The sequence below is a fragment of the Sus scrofa genome, chromosome 6 (genome assembly GCF_054392235.1).
Source record: "Sus scrofa isolate SSC_HxYL_T2T_F1_AM1 chromosome 6, Sscrofa_HxYL_maternal_Yorkshire_Landrace_v2.0, whole genome shotgun sequence".
Classification (NCBI taxonomy): Eukaryota; Metazoa; Chordata; class Mammalia; order Artiodactyla; family Suidae; genus Sus; species Sus scrofa.
In genome coordinates, this window is record NC_139388.1 from 120,806,255 (window position 1) to 120,826,572 (window position 20,318).

Below are 20,318 nucleotides of genomic sequence, written 5' to 3' on the forward strand. Positions count from 1 at the left end.
GACATAAATAAGAAGTCAAAAATAAGTATGTATAATATATAAGTATGCATAATATAATCCTCTTTTCATAAAGCAACTACAGGATTCTGTTTCAGTGTATGTCTCTGCATCAAGATTGGTTGGAATCCATGGATGCAGATGTGGATACAGAGGGCCATGTACTATGCCATTTTATGTAAGGGACTTGAACATCCATGGATTTTGGTATCTGCAGGGGTCCTGGAACCAATATATCTACTACTGATGTAGGATTTTATGAGTATGGAAAAAAATACAAACAATACTCCTGGATAATTAGAGTAGGCAGGGTTGAATTAGAGGAATGGGGGTTAATGTGAAGGGAGAAAGTAAAAAAGAAATGGTAGGAGTTCCCACCATGGCTCAATGGTTAACGAATCTGACTAGGAACCACGAGGTCGCAGGTTCGATCCCTGGCCTTGCTCATGGGTTGAGGATCCGGTGTTGCCGTGAGCTGTGGTGTAGGCTGCAGACTTGGCTTGGATCTGGCGTTGCTGTGGCTCTAGTGTAGGCCGGCAGCAACAGCTCCAATTAGACCCCTAGCCTGGGAACCTCCATATGCCGAGGGTGCAGCCCTAGAAAAGGCAAAAAGACAAAAAAAAAAAAGAAGAAGAAGAAGGTGGTAGTTAAAATGCTCCATTTCCAAAAAATTATGAGTGAAAGAGCAAGAGAGTTAAAAGAGAATAGAGGAAGCATGAAAAAGGACAGTTACCAAGTTATCTGAAGGTGGTGGGACTGCAGATTCTCTTTAGTTTTTAAATATTTTCATGTATTCAAAAGTTTTTTTTTTTTTCTTTTTATGGCCACACCTGCAGCATATGGAAGTTCCCTGGCCAGGGGCTGACCTGGAGCTGCAGTTGCAGCCTATGCGACAGCCACGGCAACTCTGGATCCTTAACCCAATGAGCAAGGCCAGGGATTGAACCAGCATCCTCACAGAGAAAACACTGGGTCCTTAACCCACTGAGTCACAACGGGAACTCCTGTACTGAAATTTTTAGTAGTGAATACATGTTTATAATTAGAAGAAATGAAGCTTCGCTTCATTGCGACAATATTCATGTATTTTTCTTCTTCCCTCTTCCTCTAGTCTCCACTTATTACCCTGAAACTCCTCTGGTAGCGATTTTATTCAATTGCACACAACCGGCTCAGACTGCCATCTTCTCAATGGAGTAAAGGAAAAAAAAAAAAAGAGAGAGAGAGAGAAGACTGGGGGAAGGGGCAGGCACATTCTGGAGCTACCTGATTCCTGGTAAAGTTAATTTGAGGTTTATTCTTTGGTGCTAAGAGATCCCCTTAAAGTCATCTTGTATTGTACTCTCAGCAACTGTCACCTCAAGCCTCTGATAAAGACAACTATTTATAGAGTCCTCAGGTGCCAAGCTGGCAATGGGACACGTATTTTATTCCCCCAACAATCACTACCTATACATACAGAGAATTAAACAAGGCTTTCCTTCTCTTATCTCTGGTTCCCTTCGCCTTATCCATTACATTGAAGTCAACATTTGCACAGATACTCAACCAAGGAAATGAAATGACATTCAAACTATTATGTTTGCTTCTCTCTAGGTCTTGAAGATACCTGTGAATCTCTAAAGTATTTATTCCCTTGCATCTGCACTCAGATTCTAAGCTTCAACAGCCTCTCAAATTGCTGGAATGCAACTCTTTTTTTTATTATTGTTATTTCCCCAACACAATTTTTTTTTCCACTGTAAAGCATGGGGACCCAGTCACACATAACATGTATACATTCTTTTTTCTCCCCTTATCATGCTCCATCCATATGTAACCAGACATAGTTCTCAGTGCTACACAGCAGGATCTCATTGTTAATCCACTCCAAAAGCAAGTCTGCATCCATTAACCCCAAACTCCCAATCCATGCCACTCCCCCTCCCCTATCCCCAGGCAACCACAAGTCTGTTCTCCAAATCCATGAGTTTCTTTTCTGTGGAGAGGTTCATTTGTGCTGTATATTAGATACCAGATATAAGTGATATCATATGGTATTTGTCTTTCTCTTTCTGACTTACTTCACTCAGTATGAGAGTCTCTAGTTCCTTTCATGTTGCTGCAAATGGCATTATTTCATTCTTTTTATAGCTGAGTAGTATTCCATTGTGTATATATTCCATTGACATTTAAGGTGATGATTGATAGATGTGTATTTATTGCCATTTTAAACCTTGTTTTCCAGTTGATTCTATGATTCTCCATTCTTCCTTTCTTTTTTTGGTTGGATGGGTTCCATTTATTTTATGCTTGAGTACTTTTCATTTTTTGTGAATGTAGTGTTCGGTTTTGACTTGTGCTTGCTCTGTTTTTTAAGTATGTTAACCCCATGGAATGCAATGCTTAACAAGAATTGAATGAAATGGCATAAAAACTCTAACTGCCCAAATGTAGCACTTCAGGGTATGTTACAGATTACAGGTAAAAATAATGAAATATTTTTTATAAACCTGTCCATTTATTCCTAGTCTTTAAAACCAAAGAGTGACAAGCCAAGTTTGTCAGCTTAGTTACATGCAAAGCACAGGAATTTATCAACAATGACACACCAGTGGGGAACTCTCCAAAACTTGGACTCAAATACTTATAATTATAGTTGTGAACACACAATACTGTTTCACTAAAATTTTCATGAGATTATTGACTGGCCACAATGCAACACTGAACATAACATTTAAAGCCAATATCCGGCTCGATGAAGAAAAGTAATCACAATTATTCAATTTCGGAAACAGAGGTAATACCTATTTTTGAACATTAACTGAAGGAAACACAGAAAGGAAGTTTAAAAAGTGATTAAATCCACATAAAACCTGGAGATATTTTATAAACACCCTGTAGAAAACAAAAATAAAGAACACTAGGATTTTATTTTTATTACAGAAGCTTTGGGGGAAAAAAACTCTACCAAAAAAACTAAATGAAAAACTCATAAAATTCACAAAGAAATATGATATAAATTACTGAATTTATTCTACTAGTCATCAAAGAAATACAAATTAGAAAAAGTGCCAATTTTTAAGCTACCTAAATTAGCAAAGACCTATGATATTCAATGACATGCAATATTATTCATTCACTGCTAATGGTACAAACTCTCCTAGATACAATTTAGCAATACATATCAACAATCTAAAAATAATAAAATCTGAGTGCTAACTCCATTTCCAGGAACCCAAAATAATGAAATGATGTACAAAAATGATAAATTTAAACATAAAGCTAGCCTCGAAAAACATGACACTTAAAACAACTAAATGTCTAGCAAGTGAAAAATGGTCAAATAAATATCAATTATTTGGTAATGACAGAACTGTCTTCGGTCATGACAATTTTATTTTCAAAGAATATTAGCAGTGAAAGACAATGCTCATGATATAATGTAAAATTGAAAAAGTAGTTGTATATATAGTTTGGTCCCACTTTTATTCTCCATTTATATGCCATGCCTGCATAATAAGAAAATGCTAATAATGGTTACATAACAAGTTATATAACCTCTGGAATTAATACTGATACTCATTTCTATCACTTTCTGTCCCCACTTTCCAAATTCTCTATCATAATGGTATCTGTGGGGAACATGGTAAGTATGTTTTCAAACAAAAACAAAAAACTAAACTGACCACCAAGCCTCTCTGGAAAAAGAAATAGAGCAGTGAAAAAAGCATTTAAAAAAAAAAAAAAAAACTGAACAACTATCCCCACTATGTATCAGGTCAGGGGCAAAAATCTGAAAAGTAGGCAAACCAAAAAATGATATGAGAACACCTTCTAACAACCATTTCTTAAAAATATACAACTTTTTGTGGCTTATTGATAAAGTACTTCCACCTCTAACAAAAGGCCTCTTAAAAAGAGGGAAAGGTGCAGGGGAAGGGATAAATTAGGAGTTTGGGATTAACATATACATACTACTACATATAAAACAGATAACCAAGAAGGACCTACTATACAGCACAGGGAACTCTACTCAATGTTCAGTAATAACCTACATGGGAAAAGAATCTGAAAAAGAATACATGTGAATATATATAACTGAATCACTTTGCTGTATACCTGAAACTAACACAACATTGTAATTCAACTATATTCCAATAAAAAATAAAAATTAGAAAGTTCCTGTTGTGGCTCAGTGGTAACGAGCCCGACTAGTATCCACCAGTATCCATGAGGATGGGGGTTTGATCCCTGGCTTTGCTCAGGGAGTTAAAGATCTGGCACTGCCAAGAGCTGTGGTATAGGTCACAGATGTGGCTCTAATCTGGCGTTGCTGTGGCTGTGCTGTAGCTCCAACTCCACCCCAGCCTGGGAACATCTATATGCCACAGGGTGCAGCCCTAACAAGCAAAAAATTAAAATTAAATTTAAAAAAAAAAAGAACTACTTTAAGGTTTTAGCTCAAGAATGAAGAGAGAAAAGGAAGTTGAGGCAAGAAATTCCTACACTCTTAGCTGAGGAAGACCCTGAACAAGGAGATGTCAAGAAATTAGGGCATGACTACTGAGTAAGTTTTGAGTAAGAGAAAAAAGTAAAGAGGCATTACAGCAAAAACTTTGAGTGGGAGAGGCTGCTAGGCAGCTCCCAAATTCAATGCTACCCTCTCCTGCAGTAAAAACCCCTGCGCACTGCGCCTGGGTCAAAGACTTCAGTGCCTACCCACCTACAAGGATGAAAATCCTGACCACAGAGATGTAAGTGCAGTGTAGGACTGGTGGTAAGACATACCCTTTGGCCCTTCCTCCTGTCTGGGATGCAAGCATGATGGCTAGAGCTCCAGCAGCCACTGAGAACCACAAACTGAAAACTATCTGCTGAGGATGACAGAGCAGAAAGACAGGAGGAGCCTGGATCCTTGACGTTAGGGATCTGTTCTATCATCCTGGACCATGTAGGTTCCTTCATATGAAAAAGAAAGAACTCTCCATGCTGTATAAGCCATTGGTGGGGGATGGGGGGCTGGAGAGGTGGGGTCTCTGTTATGCACAACTGGAATTAACCTAAAATGATGTACCTGCTGGCCATGACGAGCTTGTGACAGTTTTTCTCTTGATCCTGTCTACTCTCAGTGGCTCTCTTCCTCTTAATAGACCAAAGACTAGACCAAAAGCAACAGGAAAAAAACAGCACAATATCTTAATAAAGCTTTACATTACCTATTTTTGAAAAAGTAATCTGAAACTTCTAAAAGCTCGTTCTCTCTCTCTCTCTCTCGGTCTCCAGGCATAATGAATTAAATTGTTTTTAACTTGAGTCTGGTACTTGACTGATTTTTGTGGGTAAGTGGTTCAGGTAGAAATGGACTTTCTGGGTTACTTTAAAGGTTAACCTGAAACAAACCACAGATCTCAGAGCATAAGCAACTGAGGACCAGAAATGACAACACACTAGATGTTAGTTCCTTGATTCCAACCATCCCTTACCTGCCATCACTGCTAAGGGAAGAGAGTGGCAATTCAAAGTGAATGTCAATCACAGAGAACAGCATCTATATGGATGGATGTCCTGGAATTATTCAAGTGGGTTTCCTCTGGCATTTCATTAACCTTTTTTTGAATGGATGAAAAATAAATCATGATCATGATGACAAAATCTCCTATAACCAGTGCTTCCTAATTACCTACAAGATAACAGCTATGTTCTAAAATAGTGAAGCAAATATTAACCCTTTTCCAGTTGAATCTAGTTCCCTACTGGGAGGAAAATACTGTCAATGTGAACTAATTATTAAGAGCAAATTTTCATTCTAACATCTTTTTTTTTGGTCTTTTTTTTAGGACCACACCCATGGCATATGGAAATTCCCAGGGTAGGGGTTAAGTTGGAGCTGCAGCCGCTGACCTATACCATAGCCACAGCCAACACCAGATCCGAGCCACATCTGCGACCTACATCACAGCTCACAGCAGCGCCAGATCCTTAACCCACTGATCAAGCAAGGCCAGGGATCAAACCTGTATCCTCACAGATCCTAGTCAGATTAGTTTCCGCTGAGCCACAATGGGAATGCCCATTTTAACATCTTAAAGTCTGATATTGAGAAAACTATCATCTTGGAAAAAAAAAAAAAATCTGACCAAGGAAATTTTTCTCTACTGAGTGGAACAAAAAACCAGAACATAACCTATTTTAAATCTCACAAGGATACAAACACAAGCACTGCTCATTCCTCTCTACCTATAACCAGGCCTACTCATAATCACTTACTGTCCATGTTAAATATTAACCTGAATAACAAATAGCTTCATAACTATAAGACTTCACATTGCATTTTAAATTCAGTAACTGGATATTTATTAAACAACTACTTAAGCCACCAAAGCCCAAGTGGTATTTAAATACTTCAAACTAGGTTTAAGAATTAGCAGAATCAATTAAAATGACTTGCCCTCTCAGTATAAAGTAAATCATCCACAGAACTAGAAAAGGGCTCAGGAACATTGGCTTTTCCTCTTTCTTTGACCACCATGTATACTCCTACAATGGCATAAAAGGAAACTCATGGTCTGGGATTAAGACACGATGGTTTCAAGTCAATCTTGGGGCTATTCTAGGAAGATGACAACTGTACCAAATTAGCAGTTGCAGCTTTGTAACACTATTTAAGCCAAGGGGCTTTGCTTAGAAGTAAAATCCTTGGTGCCCTGAGAAGATGAGACAAAGGATAGTTAAATGGGTAGCTGGCTATCAAATGAGGCTTTTCTTTATTGTAGTAAGAGCTGACTAGTTCCAAAGATGAATGCATTCTAGTTCATACAAAATTAAAAGTTCAATGACATAGCTACATATGGCATCTTAATTTCTGAAAGAACTCACGAGAAAGCAAAAAATCTAAAATGAGTTGTAATTTCTAGAAATAATTTATTTAAAATATTGATAACTAACGACCCAAAGAATCATTATTTCATCATGATGGTCCACCTGTCTCTATTTTTCCTACTGCTAATTTTAGGACCTACCATCTTAGTTCACGTATTTCAATTGAAATGAAAGTGAAATTCTATGACTTGTAGAGGTCAAACATTGGTTGAAAAAATATAGAGATTTTGGACCTTAACATTTTTAAAACTGAGATTCATTCCTTCGTTTATTAAATGCTTGTTGTGCCTCCTATGTATGAGGCATTGTGCTAGAAATAGTAAAAATTACTTTAATTACCTTTAACCTGAAATTCAAATAAACATTATTGTGGAACTGGGAATAGGTGTGGAGGTTGAGATGTGGGGGAGCATCTTTATGTGGAAATGTCATCTAAAAAAAGAATTAATCCCACGAGATTAAAAAAATATTTTAGCAGGTATCTTATATTTTGTCAAGTACGACAAAATAATACATACACCAGCAATAAAAGTTATTTTTCACGTTGCATATGAGAGGTATTCTTAAGATCGATCGTCCTGTCGAAGATGAGAGGGAGTTTATGAGTCTTCCTAGAATTGCAGCTCAGTAAGTGAAAAGACAGATACCTCAGGAATTTCAAACAAAAATAAACGAGTTTACAAGCTGGTCTACTAGAACTTGCTATTTCCATAAGGGAGCCAAATGAGGTAAAGAGACTAAAATATTCTCCCTTTAAACTATGATGCAGTCAACCTCAATGGTCAAACCAGTTTTCCTTTTACAGACAAACTGAGCATCTTCAGATTTTTTTTTTTTTTTTTTTTACTGGGCATGTGGATACTCACTGATGACTTTCAAAACAGCCATCATACTTGGAAAGCAAGCGTATTCAAGGGGCCGTGTCCAAATCTTGTCTTATGGTTCTAAATGCTGATCATCATCCACTGACCTCACAAGGTCCTCTATTTTTTTTTCTCATAATTTTTAGACAGAGTCAACTAGAATACGTGATAATGAGAGGAAAGTATATGGTATATAAAAGACTATGGCTTTCTTCATAACCCACCTTGTACATAACATCACAAGAGGCACTTCTTTCCTGCTAACAATTATAAAACTATAGGTGCTCAGAAAACCATCATCAATCCAATAAAAGCAGCAATGAGCGCTAAAAAAAAGATTCAAGCTTCTCAGTATCATCTGGTCAGACTCACAAATGATTCTGGATTAAGTTAAAAGTTCCTTCCCTAATTTTTCTCTCCCAAACCAAATCTTGGGTTATAATTTAAAAGACTTTCTCTCTGGAGTTCCCATCGTGGCGCAGTGGTTAACAAACCCGACTAGGAACCATGAGGTTGCGGGTTCGGTCCCTGCCCTTGCTCAGTGGGTTATCGATCCGGCGTTGCCGTGAGCTGTGGTGTAGGTCGCAGACGCGGCTCGGGTCCCGCGTTGCTGTGGCTCTGGCGTAGGCTGGCAGCTACAGCTCCGATTCAACCCCTAGCCTGGGAACCTCCATATGCTGCGGGAGCGGCCCAAAGAAATAGCAAAAAGACAAAAAAATAAAATAAAATAAATAAATAAATAAATAAAAATAAAAGACTTTCTCTCTGATAAAGACCTTACATCATCTTTTTATAACCTGTGGATTACTGGGATCAACCTGGAATATTCAGAAATAAATGGACTAAGTCACCAACAGCATTTCCCTCAGTTTCTTTATCTGTATGAGGATAATAAAATCTACGTATTTGTGGGTAGTTTTTGTCTTTTAGGGTCGCGCCGGCGGCATATGGAGGTTCCCAGGCTAGGGGCTGAATCGGAGCTGTTGCTGCCGGTCTACACACACCACAGCTCAGGGCAATGCTGGATCCTTAACCCACTGAATGAGACCAGGGATCGAACCCACATCCTCATGGATACTGCTGAGCCACGACGGAACTCCTAAAACCTATTTATTATTCATTGTACTTCTGTTGCTTGAATAATATACTCTGGAGCCTCCCTCTCAACTGATCTGAACCTCTACTACTCCAATCTTATATATGTACACTGTTTTGCATACACATGTATTTTACATATATTATTGCATTTAATTACCATAGTAAGTAGACATACGAGAATGTAGGCTGCATGAGGACAGAGGTTTTTTTTTTTGCTTTTTAGGGCTGCACCTGTGGCATATGGAGGTTCCCAGGCTAGGGGTCTAATCAGAGCTACAGCTGCCGACCTACACCACAGCTCACGGCAATGCCAGATCCTTAACCCACTGAGCAAAGCCAGGGATTGAACCTGCAACCTCATGGTTCCTAGTGGGATTCGTTTCCACTGCGCCACAACGGGAACTCCGAGGACAGAAATTTTCGTCTGATTTGTTCAGTGCTGCTATCCCAATATCTGTAATAGGGCTTGACATATAGTAAGCCCTTATCAAATATTAACTTAGTGAATAAACAAATGAACAACTATGAAATTCAAAGGCAAGCGTAATGTACAATTTTTTCTGCATGAGAAAACTACCAGTTGAAGGGATTAAAAGATCTGAACAAGATCAATCATATGGCTATGAAACAGCCATACTGTAACTAAACGAAGGTTTTAGGCTCCAAATCTAGCATCCTTTAAGCTACTGTCTCTCTCACCTGGGGCATATGTACCCTCATGCTTTGGAGCGCAAGGGGAAAGAAACCAGATAAGCATAACACATCTTCCTGGAACAAGACATACATTAAGCTACTTTAGAAAAAAGTTTACATATATATATATATATATATATATATATATATTTCATATGTACAATTTTACATATACATGAAAGTAACATCCATCGTGGAACAGATTTGGGGAATTTATACTAATTGCATAGATAAAACATGAATCCAGAAACACCTCTGACCTTCACTGCAATCTGAGCGTCCCCATTTCAGCTCCATCAGCCCTCCAGGCACCTAAAAGGTAAAGTTAGAGAAGGAGCTCTGCAGAAGGCAAACAGTGAAGATCCCAGAGTCTCCACACACCTGGGGCTCACCATCGGCTCCCTCCTCCACACAGCTGGGACGGAGATGCTGCGGCCGATCTACCTACACGGCTGCCTCCAATGCCCGCCAACTTCACTGCTCTCTCCCTGGCAGTTCAAGCAGTCTTGGTCTTCCTCTTTCTTTCAGCAAAAGGACCAAAGACCCATCTTTCACTGCTCTAGACCAGCATTTTTTGAACTGGGGCAAAAGCCAACACTTCCCAAGGGGTTCACCATCACAGCGATACGGGAGTTAATTTCCAAATCTCCAACTTCCATATGTATTCTCTTGTCTAAAAATTCATCTGCCTGGGACCCTGACTGTGATGGAGGGACATTTCATCCCCAGCTGAATGCAAGCTGACCTTCACTACCTCCCCTTCGGGAAGGTTCTCCTCTCACTTTACAAAAGCAATGCCTTTGCACCACCTACATCAGACCTTTCTAATCTGCATTACCCCCAGGGTGTAAAGACCTAGGTGACTAACAAAGAAACAAATAAAAATGCTGATGCCGGTCTCCAGTCTTAAATTTGGGTAACTTAATTTCCAGATCTTTGTTTTAAACAATCTGAAATATTTAAATAAAAAGAGCCTTAGGGCCAAAAGAAATATAAAATATTAGGTTTCAATTTATACTTTTTTTTGTTACAGAGACTATGACAGAGTGATCAATAGGACACTTTCAAGCACAAAATTGTATTACATTGTGAAACATTGTTTTGGGAAAGGTCCCGCCCCCGTGTCCTTCTTACTTGCTGCAAGTAATAAATCCTCCTTCTTCTAAAAAATAAAAAAATAAATTAAAAAAAAAAACTGTATTACACTGGGATAGAATTTTGTCAGGGAAAGGAAATAGAAATACGAATTTAAGGAGGAAAAGGAAACATGTAAACATTTTAACTGTTAACTTATTTGGGCATTTAAAAAACACATAGATCCAACTGGAGGTTTTTAAATGACGTAACAATTTAAAAAGTCAACATTTACAATATGCTGAAAAATGACATTCTTTGCAGCTATGTGAACTTAGGAGAAAAGTTTTAGCAATTAGCTTAAAAACATGCTTAGGATGCAGGGTTTTACAGAGCCTTTTAGACACCACAAGAGCAAAAAAGTTGGAAGCACACTGCTGTAGGAGGACGCGTCAGAACCCTTCCAAGACAAAATACTGAAGAGACACCTTCAATACCTACCTTGCTTTAGGTGAGAATGAGTTGATGATGGATGGGGTGAGGATTAGCATTCCCTCCACACTCTTCTAGGTCATAAACACATTTGTTAAACTTGGTTCTACAGCCAACGGTTTCTAAGATTGATGATGAGATGAAATATCTGACCTTGACAGCATGGCTGACAGGGGTTAGACCTTGGCTGATGAGATATGCGTCTCAGTCCTAAGGAGAATGGCTAGAGTACTTTTCTTTTAGTCTCCAGAAAGACTCATGAGACCATTCCATAAAGACATACTAATTCTGTATTTATCTTATATGATGACAAATTTCACCACGTGGGGGTGAAATACTGAATGGCATTTCAAGAGTGACACGCAAGATGTGAAGAACTGGAAAGCTCTTTATTTACTGTGTAGTTGATAGTAGGACAACTGTCCTGAGGAGTAATCAAATCTCAACAGAAACATTTACACACCCTGAGTCCTCAGACTCCACTTTTCCCCTTCTTTCTTTGATTCCATATTCTCTTCTCTGCCCCTTCATTTCAGCCGCTCCTCTGGGGAGTAGATCATCTAAATATGATGGATGAGGATGATGTCTATGCTGTTTTAAAAATATTGACTTTCCAGTCCTCCAGCTCTCAGAGACAGTGGGGCTATTTAGAGCAGATGTCAGACCTACTCTGAACCTACTCTCACTTACTATAAGGAAGTAGTACAGTTTGAGATAAAAGGTCTGTCTTTAGAGTCAGAAAGCTGGCTGCAAATCACAGTCCATCATTTACTAGGTATGTCACTCAATTTCTCTAAATCTCAGGTTCCCCAAGTCCTTAAAGTGGGGTGCTAAGGATTTGCGACAATATACACCAAGCGCTTAGAAATGTACCAGCACATAGTAGGCATTCAATAATCAACAGTTATGAAATGAGTGTTTAATGTTCTTTAATGATTGCTTACAATTAGCCAATAGTTTTTTACTTAGCATAATGGCAACTATTGGCATGTTTTTCAATTTCTTTCTAACCTCTCTGAAAACAAGTGATTTGGAAAATGACTACCTTTCATGTCTAAGTATAGGGTGTGTGTATGCGTAAAACATACCTGCAGTACTAAAACTGGCAAAAGGACATACACAGGATGAGGACTGTACCAAACTTGAGAGTTCACATATAGTATTTATAAATATGGCAGCCTGTCTGTAATATGTTCTAAGCATTCCTGCGAAACATTTTATTTATTTATTTGTCATTTAGGGCCACAGCAGCATATGGAAGTTCCCAGGCTAGGGGTCAAATCGGAGCTGTAGTTGCCGGCCTACACCACAGCAACATGGGATCTGAGCTGAGGCTGTGACCTACATCACAGTTCACCCGCAACACTGGATCCTTAACCCACTGAACAAGGCCAGGGATCGAATCCACATCCTCATGGATGCTAGTCAGGTTCATTAACCGCTGAGCCAGGACAGAAATGCCACTGTGAAACATTTTAAAAAGTAAGTATGGAAGCTATGATCAACTCTTTTAAAGTCTATCCAAATTTAGTTGGTAATCTAACACTTTCCCCTCATGAAATTAGCAAAGTTTTTTTGGTTTTGTTTTTTGGTTTGGTTGTTTGTTTGTAAGGTACTTAGTATTTTAAGGCTGTCGGGGAAACCGGTACTCCCACAATTCTCATTTGAGTATAAATAAGTATAATCTTTAGTCTCTAAAGCAATTTGACAATGTGTATCAAGGGCTTAAAAAGGAATTACATGCTTATGCAGCAGGTTATATCCTAACCCAAACAAACAGATTTATGTGCAAGAGTATTCACTATATCACAACTTAATAATAATTAAAAATGAAGCAGCCTGATGTCCACTGCAGGGGACTAGGTATGTGGTACAGCCATCATGCCATGGAATATCATGCAGCTATTAAAAAAAAAATTAAATAAGATGGGAGTAAGTTAAAGAAACAAGGTAGACTGGGTCCCTTGCTGTACAGTAGAAAATTAACAGAACACTGTAAACCAGCTATAATGGAAAAAATAAAAATCATTAAATAAAAAAGAAAGAAAGAAAGAAACAGGTATAAAGCAGTATTTGACTATGATTCCAAATCTGTGTATGGCACTGTGATTCTCAAGTGGTAATAAGAGAAAATTTACAAGAAATAACTGGAATTACACATATAGTGATCAAAATCCATTTTACAGCTTGAAAGGACACAGTGTTAAGACTTGCTACCCACGTCCTAATTTTAAAAAGAAGTGTGGGATGAGTACACTGCTGATTCAGATCCTTTTTATGAATGGCCGGGATAGGAAAGTGGATAATAAAGCTCAAAGTAATGTCTGCAAGTGATATTCAGCCTCTTTGAAACTTTCAGTTTAATGAAACCTCGGTGTGACTTTTACGCCACACGCATTAATGTTCCCTGCCTGGTTAGGAAGTTTCGTTGGAGGGTGAGGAAATGAGAGACCATCAGAAAAGGTGAGGACTCATAACCTTCCAAAACACAAAATTTTGCACAGCAAAAGAGTAAATGAAATACTGAGTACACACACACACTCTCTGATTTAGATCCACAGATACAGATTTAAAGCACCCCACTCTAAGCAGAAATGCTTCCACACACCACCTACCCTTCCCTGAATTCATCTGCACTTCATTACTAGTTTTAAAACTCCTAATTTATTCTCAATGCCCACCCTTACCACCAGCAACTAAACAAGGCCAGCAAGCATGCCAAGGCTGTTTTCCAGCTTTCATGAACTTTCTTGCTTGCCTTTATTTTTCAAATCAGTACTTCAAATGTCTAATCTAACTAACCCCACAGATAAGAAAGGGAACAAAAATGCCTTTGGACGGTTATATGTCTCATGTTACACACACAGTACTCCAGAAAAGGAGTAACCCAAGTCCTTGTGACTTGAAATGACATCTTCCTGCTCAGTGCTCTCCTGACTTGGCCTGTGTGATCAGAGCTCTATCTGCCTGTCTGCCAGCCTGGGTCCAGGTGCTTCGAGCAGCCCGGCAGCAGCTTGTTTCTGCCAACGTTCTGAAATCCTATGAAGCCAAAATCAACGGAAGTTATCATGAAAACACAAAAGACAAAACACACCTAAATTGCCACCTTGTATGTCACAACTCTCAAACTGAAAGGTATATACTTGCTTGACAGTATGCACATCTATCTACTTGTTTGCAGATGTCACCCTGCAGAACAAACAGCTGGGAGACGTTTGATTGGTTTCTGGTTGACAATTTGAGGAAACAAGCATTTCTTAGTTCTGAGCTCAGGTTCCAAGTCAATATAGGTTTCAATTTTTTCCAGGCTCGAAATGCGCTAATAATTAACCTTAAGCATACCATCACTTCCACTAAAAACATTTTCTACACACAGCCCTAAATTACTTTCAGTTCAGTGAAACCAAACAGACAAGCCGTAATGAAAGGTCTCCAAGAAATGTGATCCCTTTCATTGGTCACCCAGGAGCTTTTCCCCTAAAATCTGCTTCTTGTGGGGGAGGAGAGCATCCAAAATAAAGATGCCACCCAAAGCACAATTATTTTGTAAGAAAGTTGTCTAAGACAACTCTTCAGGGTTTTCCAGGTTGAGTAATTCCTACAGGCTGGAGGGGAGGGACAGCTCGCCTCCAAGATTACTATCTGCAGAGGTTTCCTTACTTTTTTTTTTTTTTTTTTTTTTTTGCGTCCTTTTTAATTACACTGCAAGGGCTGTGATTTTCACATCTCCAGAGGTTGCTGGGGCGGGGGGGGGGGGGGGAGTTCAGAGCAACGCGCCAGGCTGCGGCAGCCGCTCTGTCCAAGTCCAACGCTACAGGGGTGGGCAGCCCACTCCCACCGGGTCCCACCCTCCCGAGCTACACGCGCGCACAGCCGCGCCGAGACTGCGGTCCGCGGGCGGGGACTCACCGCTGTCCAGCCGCGCGATCTGGGGCAGCCGGTAAGTGCTGACCAGCAGGTCGAGCGGAACGGCCACCGAGCTCCACTTCACATCCTTGAGGCTGCAACCCAACGAGGGCGCCGGGTCCATCTTCCCCGCCTCCTCCGGCCCCGCGCTCCCGCCGCCGCCGGCACCACCTCGGCGGCCGCCGCTGCTCGCGCTCGTGGTCTGGGGCGCGCGGGGGGCGCCGGGCACTCCCGCCGCGGGCTGACCGGGGGCGCGGCGGCCGGGAGGGAAGGAGGGGGCCCGCGGCCGGCTCAGCTGCCGCTGCGGGGCATGGCTGGGGCGCCCCGCGTGCCCTCAAGCCCGGAGAGGACTCGCAGCAGCCCCACGGCGGCGGGCGGCGGCGGCCGGGGTAGCTGCGGCGGCTCCCGCTCCGCCTCCTTCTCTGGCCCCGGGTCTGCAGCTGCGGCGGCCGCCCGCTCGCCTCCTCCTCCTCTTACCCCTCCTTCCCTCCGCCTCGAGTGTGTGAGGAGGAGCCGCGGGTCTGAGAAACGCCATAGCAGCGCTCCCAGCACTGACTAATCAACAAGGTGCGAGCAACGCCTGCGCAGCTCTGGGAGACACCGCCCCCGCCCCCGCCTCCCCGGCGCCTCCCGCCCCGCCCCGCCCCGTCTGGCCCCGCCTCCGGCGCGGCCTCCGCCTCTCGCGGTCCGGCGAGCTCAGCTTGGCAACGGCTCCCGGGTCCCGCCGCGGCCCCGGCCGCTCGAGAAGCTCCGCAAGCTTTAGCTCTCGCTCCCCCGTCCGACCGCTCGGGCGCCCTGCAGCCTTGCCCGGCGCCACCGCGCGCCCGGACTCCTTCGCTGCGCTGTGCCTTCTTGTGGGGCGACCTGGAGGAACGCAGCGAACTTAGGAATCTTTCCTAGGCGTTGTCAGGCACTTCTCCAGTCCACCCTGGTACCGGAGTTGCTACTCCAGGGCACAAAAGTGATCTGTTTGGTGTCCATCTCTTGAGAGTGCCGCGGACAGAGCTGGGAAGGGCAGGCGGGGAGCATTCCTTGCCCCCCGACCCCCGTCCGCCGCCTCCCGCCAACCCTACAAGTTTACAAAAAAGCAGCTGAAGTTATTCCATCCAGTCTGGACTTTGGCTGCTAGGCAGAAAGACAAAGGCCGAAGCACCGAGAAGCAGAAAGGTAATGAATAATCAGTGCCCACATAAGGGAAGGTGACTCGATTTAGTACCTTCATTGTATGGACAGCTGCTGGAGACTGCGGAAGATGAGGCCACCAACAGCCAGAGACACGCCAGGGGTTCCTGGGACACCAGTTTTTGTCACATGCTTTTCTCAGTTATTTCTCTCCCAACCTTAAAAGGTTGGAATAATTCCGGTGATAATTATATGCGTACCAAGAATTTAGGGAGTTTGGCAAGATTATATAACTTGTAGACAGTCTTGCCAGGATTCAAACCTTCTGTCTGCTTTTCATGATAACTATTTTATTTTCCCCAGTATTGAGTAAGGCCTGCCCACTTGCAGACAGAGTTCAGAATGTAAAGGTGACTGTGAGTGAGATTCCTGTTTCTTTAGGCACTTACTGACTTTTCTGTGCTAATCTCTTTTTTTAGCGTTACTTTACCCGGAAACAGGTGAGCAGTTGCCAGATGAAGAGGTTGCCTATCAATTCTTAATATTTTTCACCACATATTCAGTGTTTGGTGCATAATGAGCCAGAACAAGCATCTGCTTGACCTGCCCAAGGGGACTTGAAAACATGCACCAGCCTCTCAGTGCTCTGGCTTAGGGCTGTGGCAATGAATAAACCTCTCTACAGCAATTGAAGAAAAACACAGAAATTCCTCCACTCCCAATTTCCCTGCCCTTTCACTTAGAAGCACTGGCAATAATTCTCACAAAATTCTTTTGCTGAAAACTTTGACCTTTGTGTCATTGATGTTAAGTTTTTGGGAGAGTCTTGAAAAAAAAGTGGGAAAGCTGTTCGTGTACGTTTGACTCAATCACACATCCATAAAGTTCCAAGTTTTGCCACAGAAGGAGATTTTTTTTTTAATTATAAGGGACTAAGTGCCAGCTAATTTTTTTTCTACTTTAATACTTAATCATTTCTGGAAATAGAGCGCAGACTCCAAAAATGATACAACATTTAAGAATGAGTAGGGTCAGGGTTCCTTCCACCAGTTGGTAGATCCTGAGCCTTATATGGTAGATTGATTGAAAAAATAACTTTATGCTACTGTTATATCCTCTTTACAAGCTTCAGGGAATAGGAAAAGTAGTTCCCTCTCAAAAAGATTGGTGACTTATGACCTAAAGACAAGAGAAAAAGTAAGATTAATGCAATCATCTTTTTTTAAATCAGTAAAGATTTACATTAGATTTGCTCTTATTGCTGACCTTGCAGAAGGGTTTTCAGTTCTGAGTATGAAAGGGAAAAAATTTTAATGAGCTACAAATTCTTTTTTTTTTTTGCTTTTTTAAAGCCGCACCTGTGTGTGGCATATGGTCATTCCCAGGCTAGGGGTCGATTCAGATATGCCACAGCCACAGCCACGCCAGATCCAAGCCTCATCTGCAGGCTAAACTGCAGCTCACAGCAACGCCTGATCTTTAACCCACTGAGCAAAGGCCAGGGATCAGAACCTGAATCGGCATGGATACTGTCAGATTCGTTTCCAGTGAGCCACAGTAGGAACTCCCACAAATTCTTATGTACATTTCCTGTCCAGGATCTGGCAGAAAGACAGACCTTTCAAAAAGATCTTATTTGTAAGACAGAGAGAGTTTTGGTTAAACTATAGGGAAAAAAAATTAGTTGAGAAAGGTAATGTTTCAGTCTGGCCAAACAGCACATGATAGGAGAAGTGTGCTTTTTCAGATTGTTGGGCCAATGCAAACCATGTATATAAAAACATCATAACTGGGTACAGGGGCAAAATAAGACTTTGTAGTTCTAAGAAAAATTTTCTGTAAAGCACAATTCAGTGAATTTGTCCATTATTTCTGCTGAATACCTTCTAAAATTAAGATTTATGGGAGGCAGCATTTTATGTGATTAAAAATATTGATTCCAGCATGTGATGGCATGGGTTTGATTAGTGGTTCTGCTCCTATTCAGGATCTTGGGCAACTTGCTCTTTCCTCTGAAAAATGGTCATAATTGCTACAGACTGAGTGTTTGTTTCCCTGTAATTCTTATGTTGAAACCTAATCCCCAGGTGGTGCCTTTGGGAGGTGACTAGTTAATGAACAAGAAAACGGGCCCTCATCAGACTCAGAATGTGCCAGTGCCTGGATCTTGGACTTGTCAGCCTCCAGAACTGTAAGAAAGAAATGTCTGTTGTTTTTAAGTCCTATAGTCAATGATACTCTGTTATAGCAGCCCCAATAGACTAAGATAACAGTAATAGGAGTTTCTGTTGTGGGTCAGCAGCGTACAAACCCAACTAGTATCCATGAGTTCGGGTTTGATCCCTGGCCTTGCAGAGCTGCAGCTGTCGGCCTACACCGCAGCCACAGAAATGCCAGATCCAAGCCTCGTCTGCAGCCTAAACTGAAGCTCACAGCAATGCCTGATCCTTAACCCACTGAGCAGAGGCCAGAGATCGGAACCCGAATTCTCATGGATACTAGTCAGATTCGTTTCCACTGAGCCACAGTAGGACCTATGTGCTATTGCTGTGAGGTATGCTATAGGTCAAAGACAGGATTCTGAATGGTTGCTGTGGCTGTGGTGTAGGTCAGCAGCTGCAGCTCCAATTTGACCTCTAGCCTGGGAACTTCCACTTGCTGCAGGTGCAGCCCTAAAAAACAAACAAACAAACAAACAAAAATCCCGAAAATGTAATCCTTTAATATATGTTGAGCATTTAGAATAGGACCTAACACATAGGACAAGCTAGAGAAGTATTTGCTATTCTTACTGAAAGAAGTACTGGTTTTGAAGGGGCCAAGTTTAGAGAAATGATGAAGAAGCAAACGGAGTTGTGGGGAAATGACTCGATTTGGGAAGAATAGTTATATCTGGCAAGGAGCAGAGAGCATCATTCCTCAAATGGGAAAGCCAGGTGCCTGCTCCCAGCCATGGGACTTCAATCCTCAAATCTAGAGTTTGTGAGGTTATTAGTCCACAGTAAGCCAGCCCTGCTACCCAGCAGATCCATGCAGTGGCCATGATGACTCTTCATATTCTGATCTAATGATGCTGATGGTGAATGATGCTGATCTAATGATGTTCAGCAGTGAATCAGGCACAGGGCTCCTATGAGGGACTCTCCACGACATTCTAACTGTGAAACTTCTGTTTATACATGCACAACTTGTTAACTCTCTGCATTATCAACTTTGCTAGATAAAAATATTACACATTGGTTTTCCTCATATCGGAATGTCCTGGGTCACATAACATGCTAGCGGTCAAGTGTCATATCATAGTTCACTGCCCTGGTGGTTTCCTAGGTCTCTAAGCTCTTTTCCCTTTCAGCTGATTTCCATGCTATCCCTAGAGCTAACTTATTATTTATCTATTTTTTTTTTTGTCTTTTTGCTATTTCTTGGGCCGCTCCCTTGGCATATGGAGGTTCCCAGGCTAGGGATCTAATTGGAGCTGTAGCTACCAGCCTACGCCAGAGCCACAGCAACGCTGGATCCGAGCCTCGTCTGCAACCTACACCACAGCTCACGGCAACGCCAGATCGTTAACCCACTGAGCAAGGGCAGGGACCGAACCCGCAACCTCATGGTTCCTAGTCGGATTCGTTAACCACTGCGCCATGACGGGAACTCCCCTAGAGCTAACTTAAATCACTCCATGCCTAAAACTTTATACAATATCTGTGTCCCCATTATCAGTGGAAGAAACTGTCAAGCCGTCTGCATGTATAAAAGGCTCTTCCTTTCTGTGGCTGGGTCTGCCTCCCCAGCCTTATTTTGACTGACTACCTTCTGACACTCTAGACTCTGGCAGTAGATAGTAGAAGTAGTAGTGCTTTCTTATAGTTGCCCAAATGCTCCATGCTGATTAATACATGCCCTTGAAGATGTGGTCCTCTCGGCTTGGAATGCCTCTCTTCCTTTCCCTTCCATGAAGTGCTGCCTCCTTCAAAGACTGCTCCTTTCCCTGTGTTACCATCATACATGGCTACACACCCCTTTTAATTGTGCCAACTGCACTGTTATTTATTATGTGTTTCTGTGTTGCTTTTTCCTACTAGCCTGCAAATAGCTGTGGCCACTGAAAGTGTATTTTATTCACCTTTGTTTCTTCAGCTCCTGTGACCATGCCTGGCAACATGGAACTTGCTCATTTAATGGTGAATTGAATAATCAATGGTCTGAGTCATC

General features: G+C 41.7%; 1 protein-coding gene and 1 long non-coding RNA gene across 5 annotated transcripts in view; one reads left to right on the plus strand and one right to left on the minus strand.

Annotated features, from left to right (window-relative positions):
• Positions 1-15,541, minus strand: part of GAREM1 (GRB2 associated regulator of MAPK1 subtype 1) — a 225,148-nt gene extending 209,607 nt beyond the window's left edge. For 3 of the 4 annotated variants that reach the window (XM_084964429.1, XM_003482054.5, XM_021096217.2), the window contains exon 1: positions 14,988-15,541. In XM_084964429.1, the coding sequence (XP_084820555.1) occupies positions 14,988-15,108 (121 nt within the window). In that variant the 5' untranslated portion in view covers positions 15,109-15,541. The remainder of the gene's footprint in view (positions 1-14,987) is intronic. The other variant, XM_084964428.1, reaches the window with a different exon arrangement.
• The window catches only part of LOC102163160 (uncharacterized), an 86,989-nt gene continuing 81,900 nt past the window's right edge, over positions 15,230-20,318 (plus strand). Inside the window, exons 1-2 of the long non-coding RNA XR_298647.4 lie at positions 15,230-16,151; positions 18,194-18,297. This is a non-coding gene — a long non-coding RNA (uncharacterized LOC102163160). The remainder of the gene's footprint in view (positions 16,152-18,193; positions 18,298-20,318) is intronic.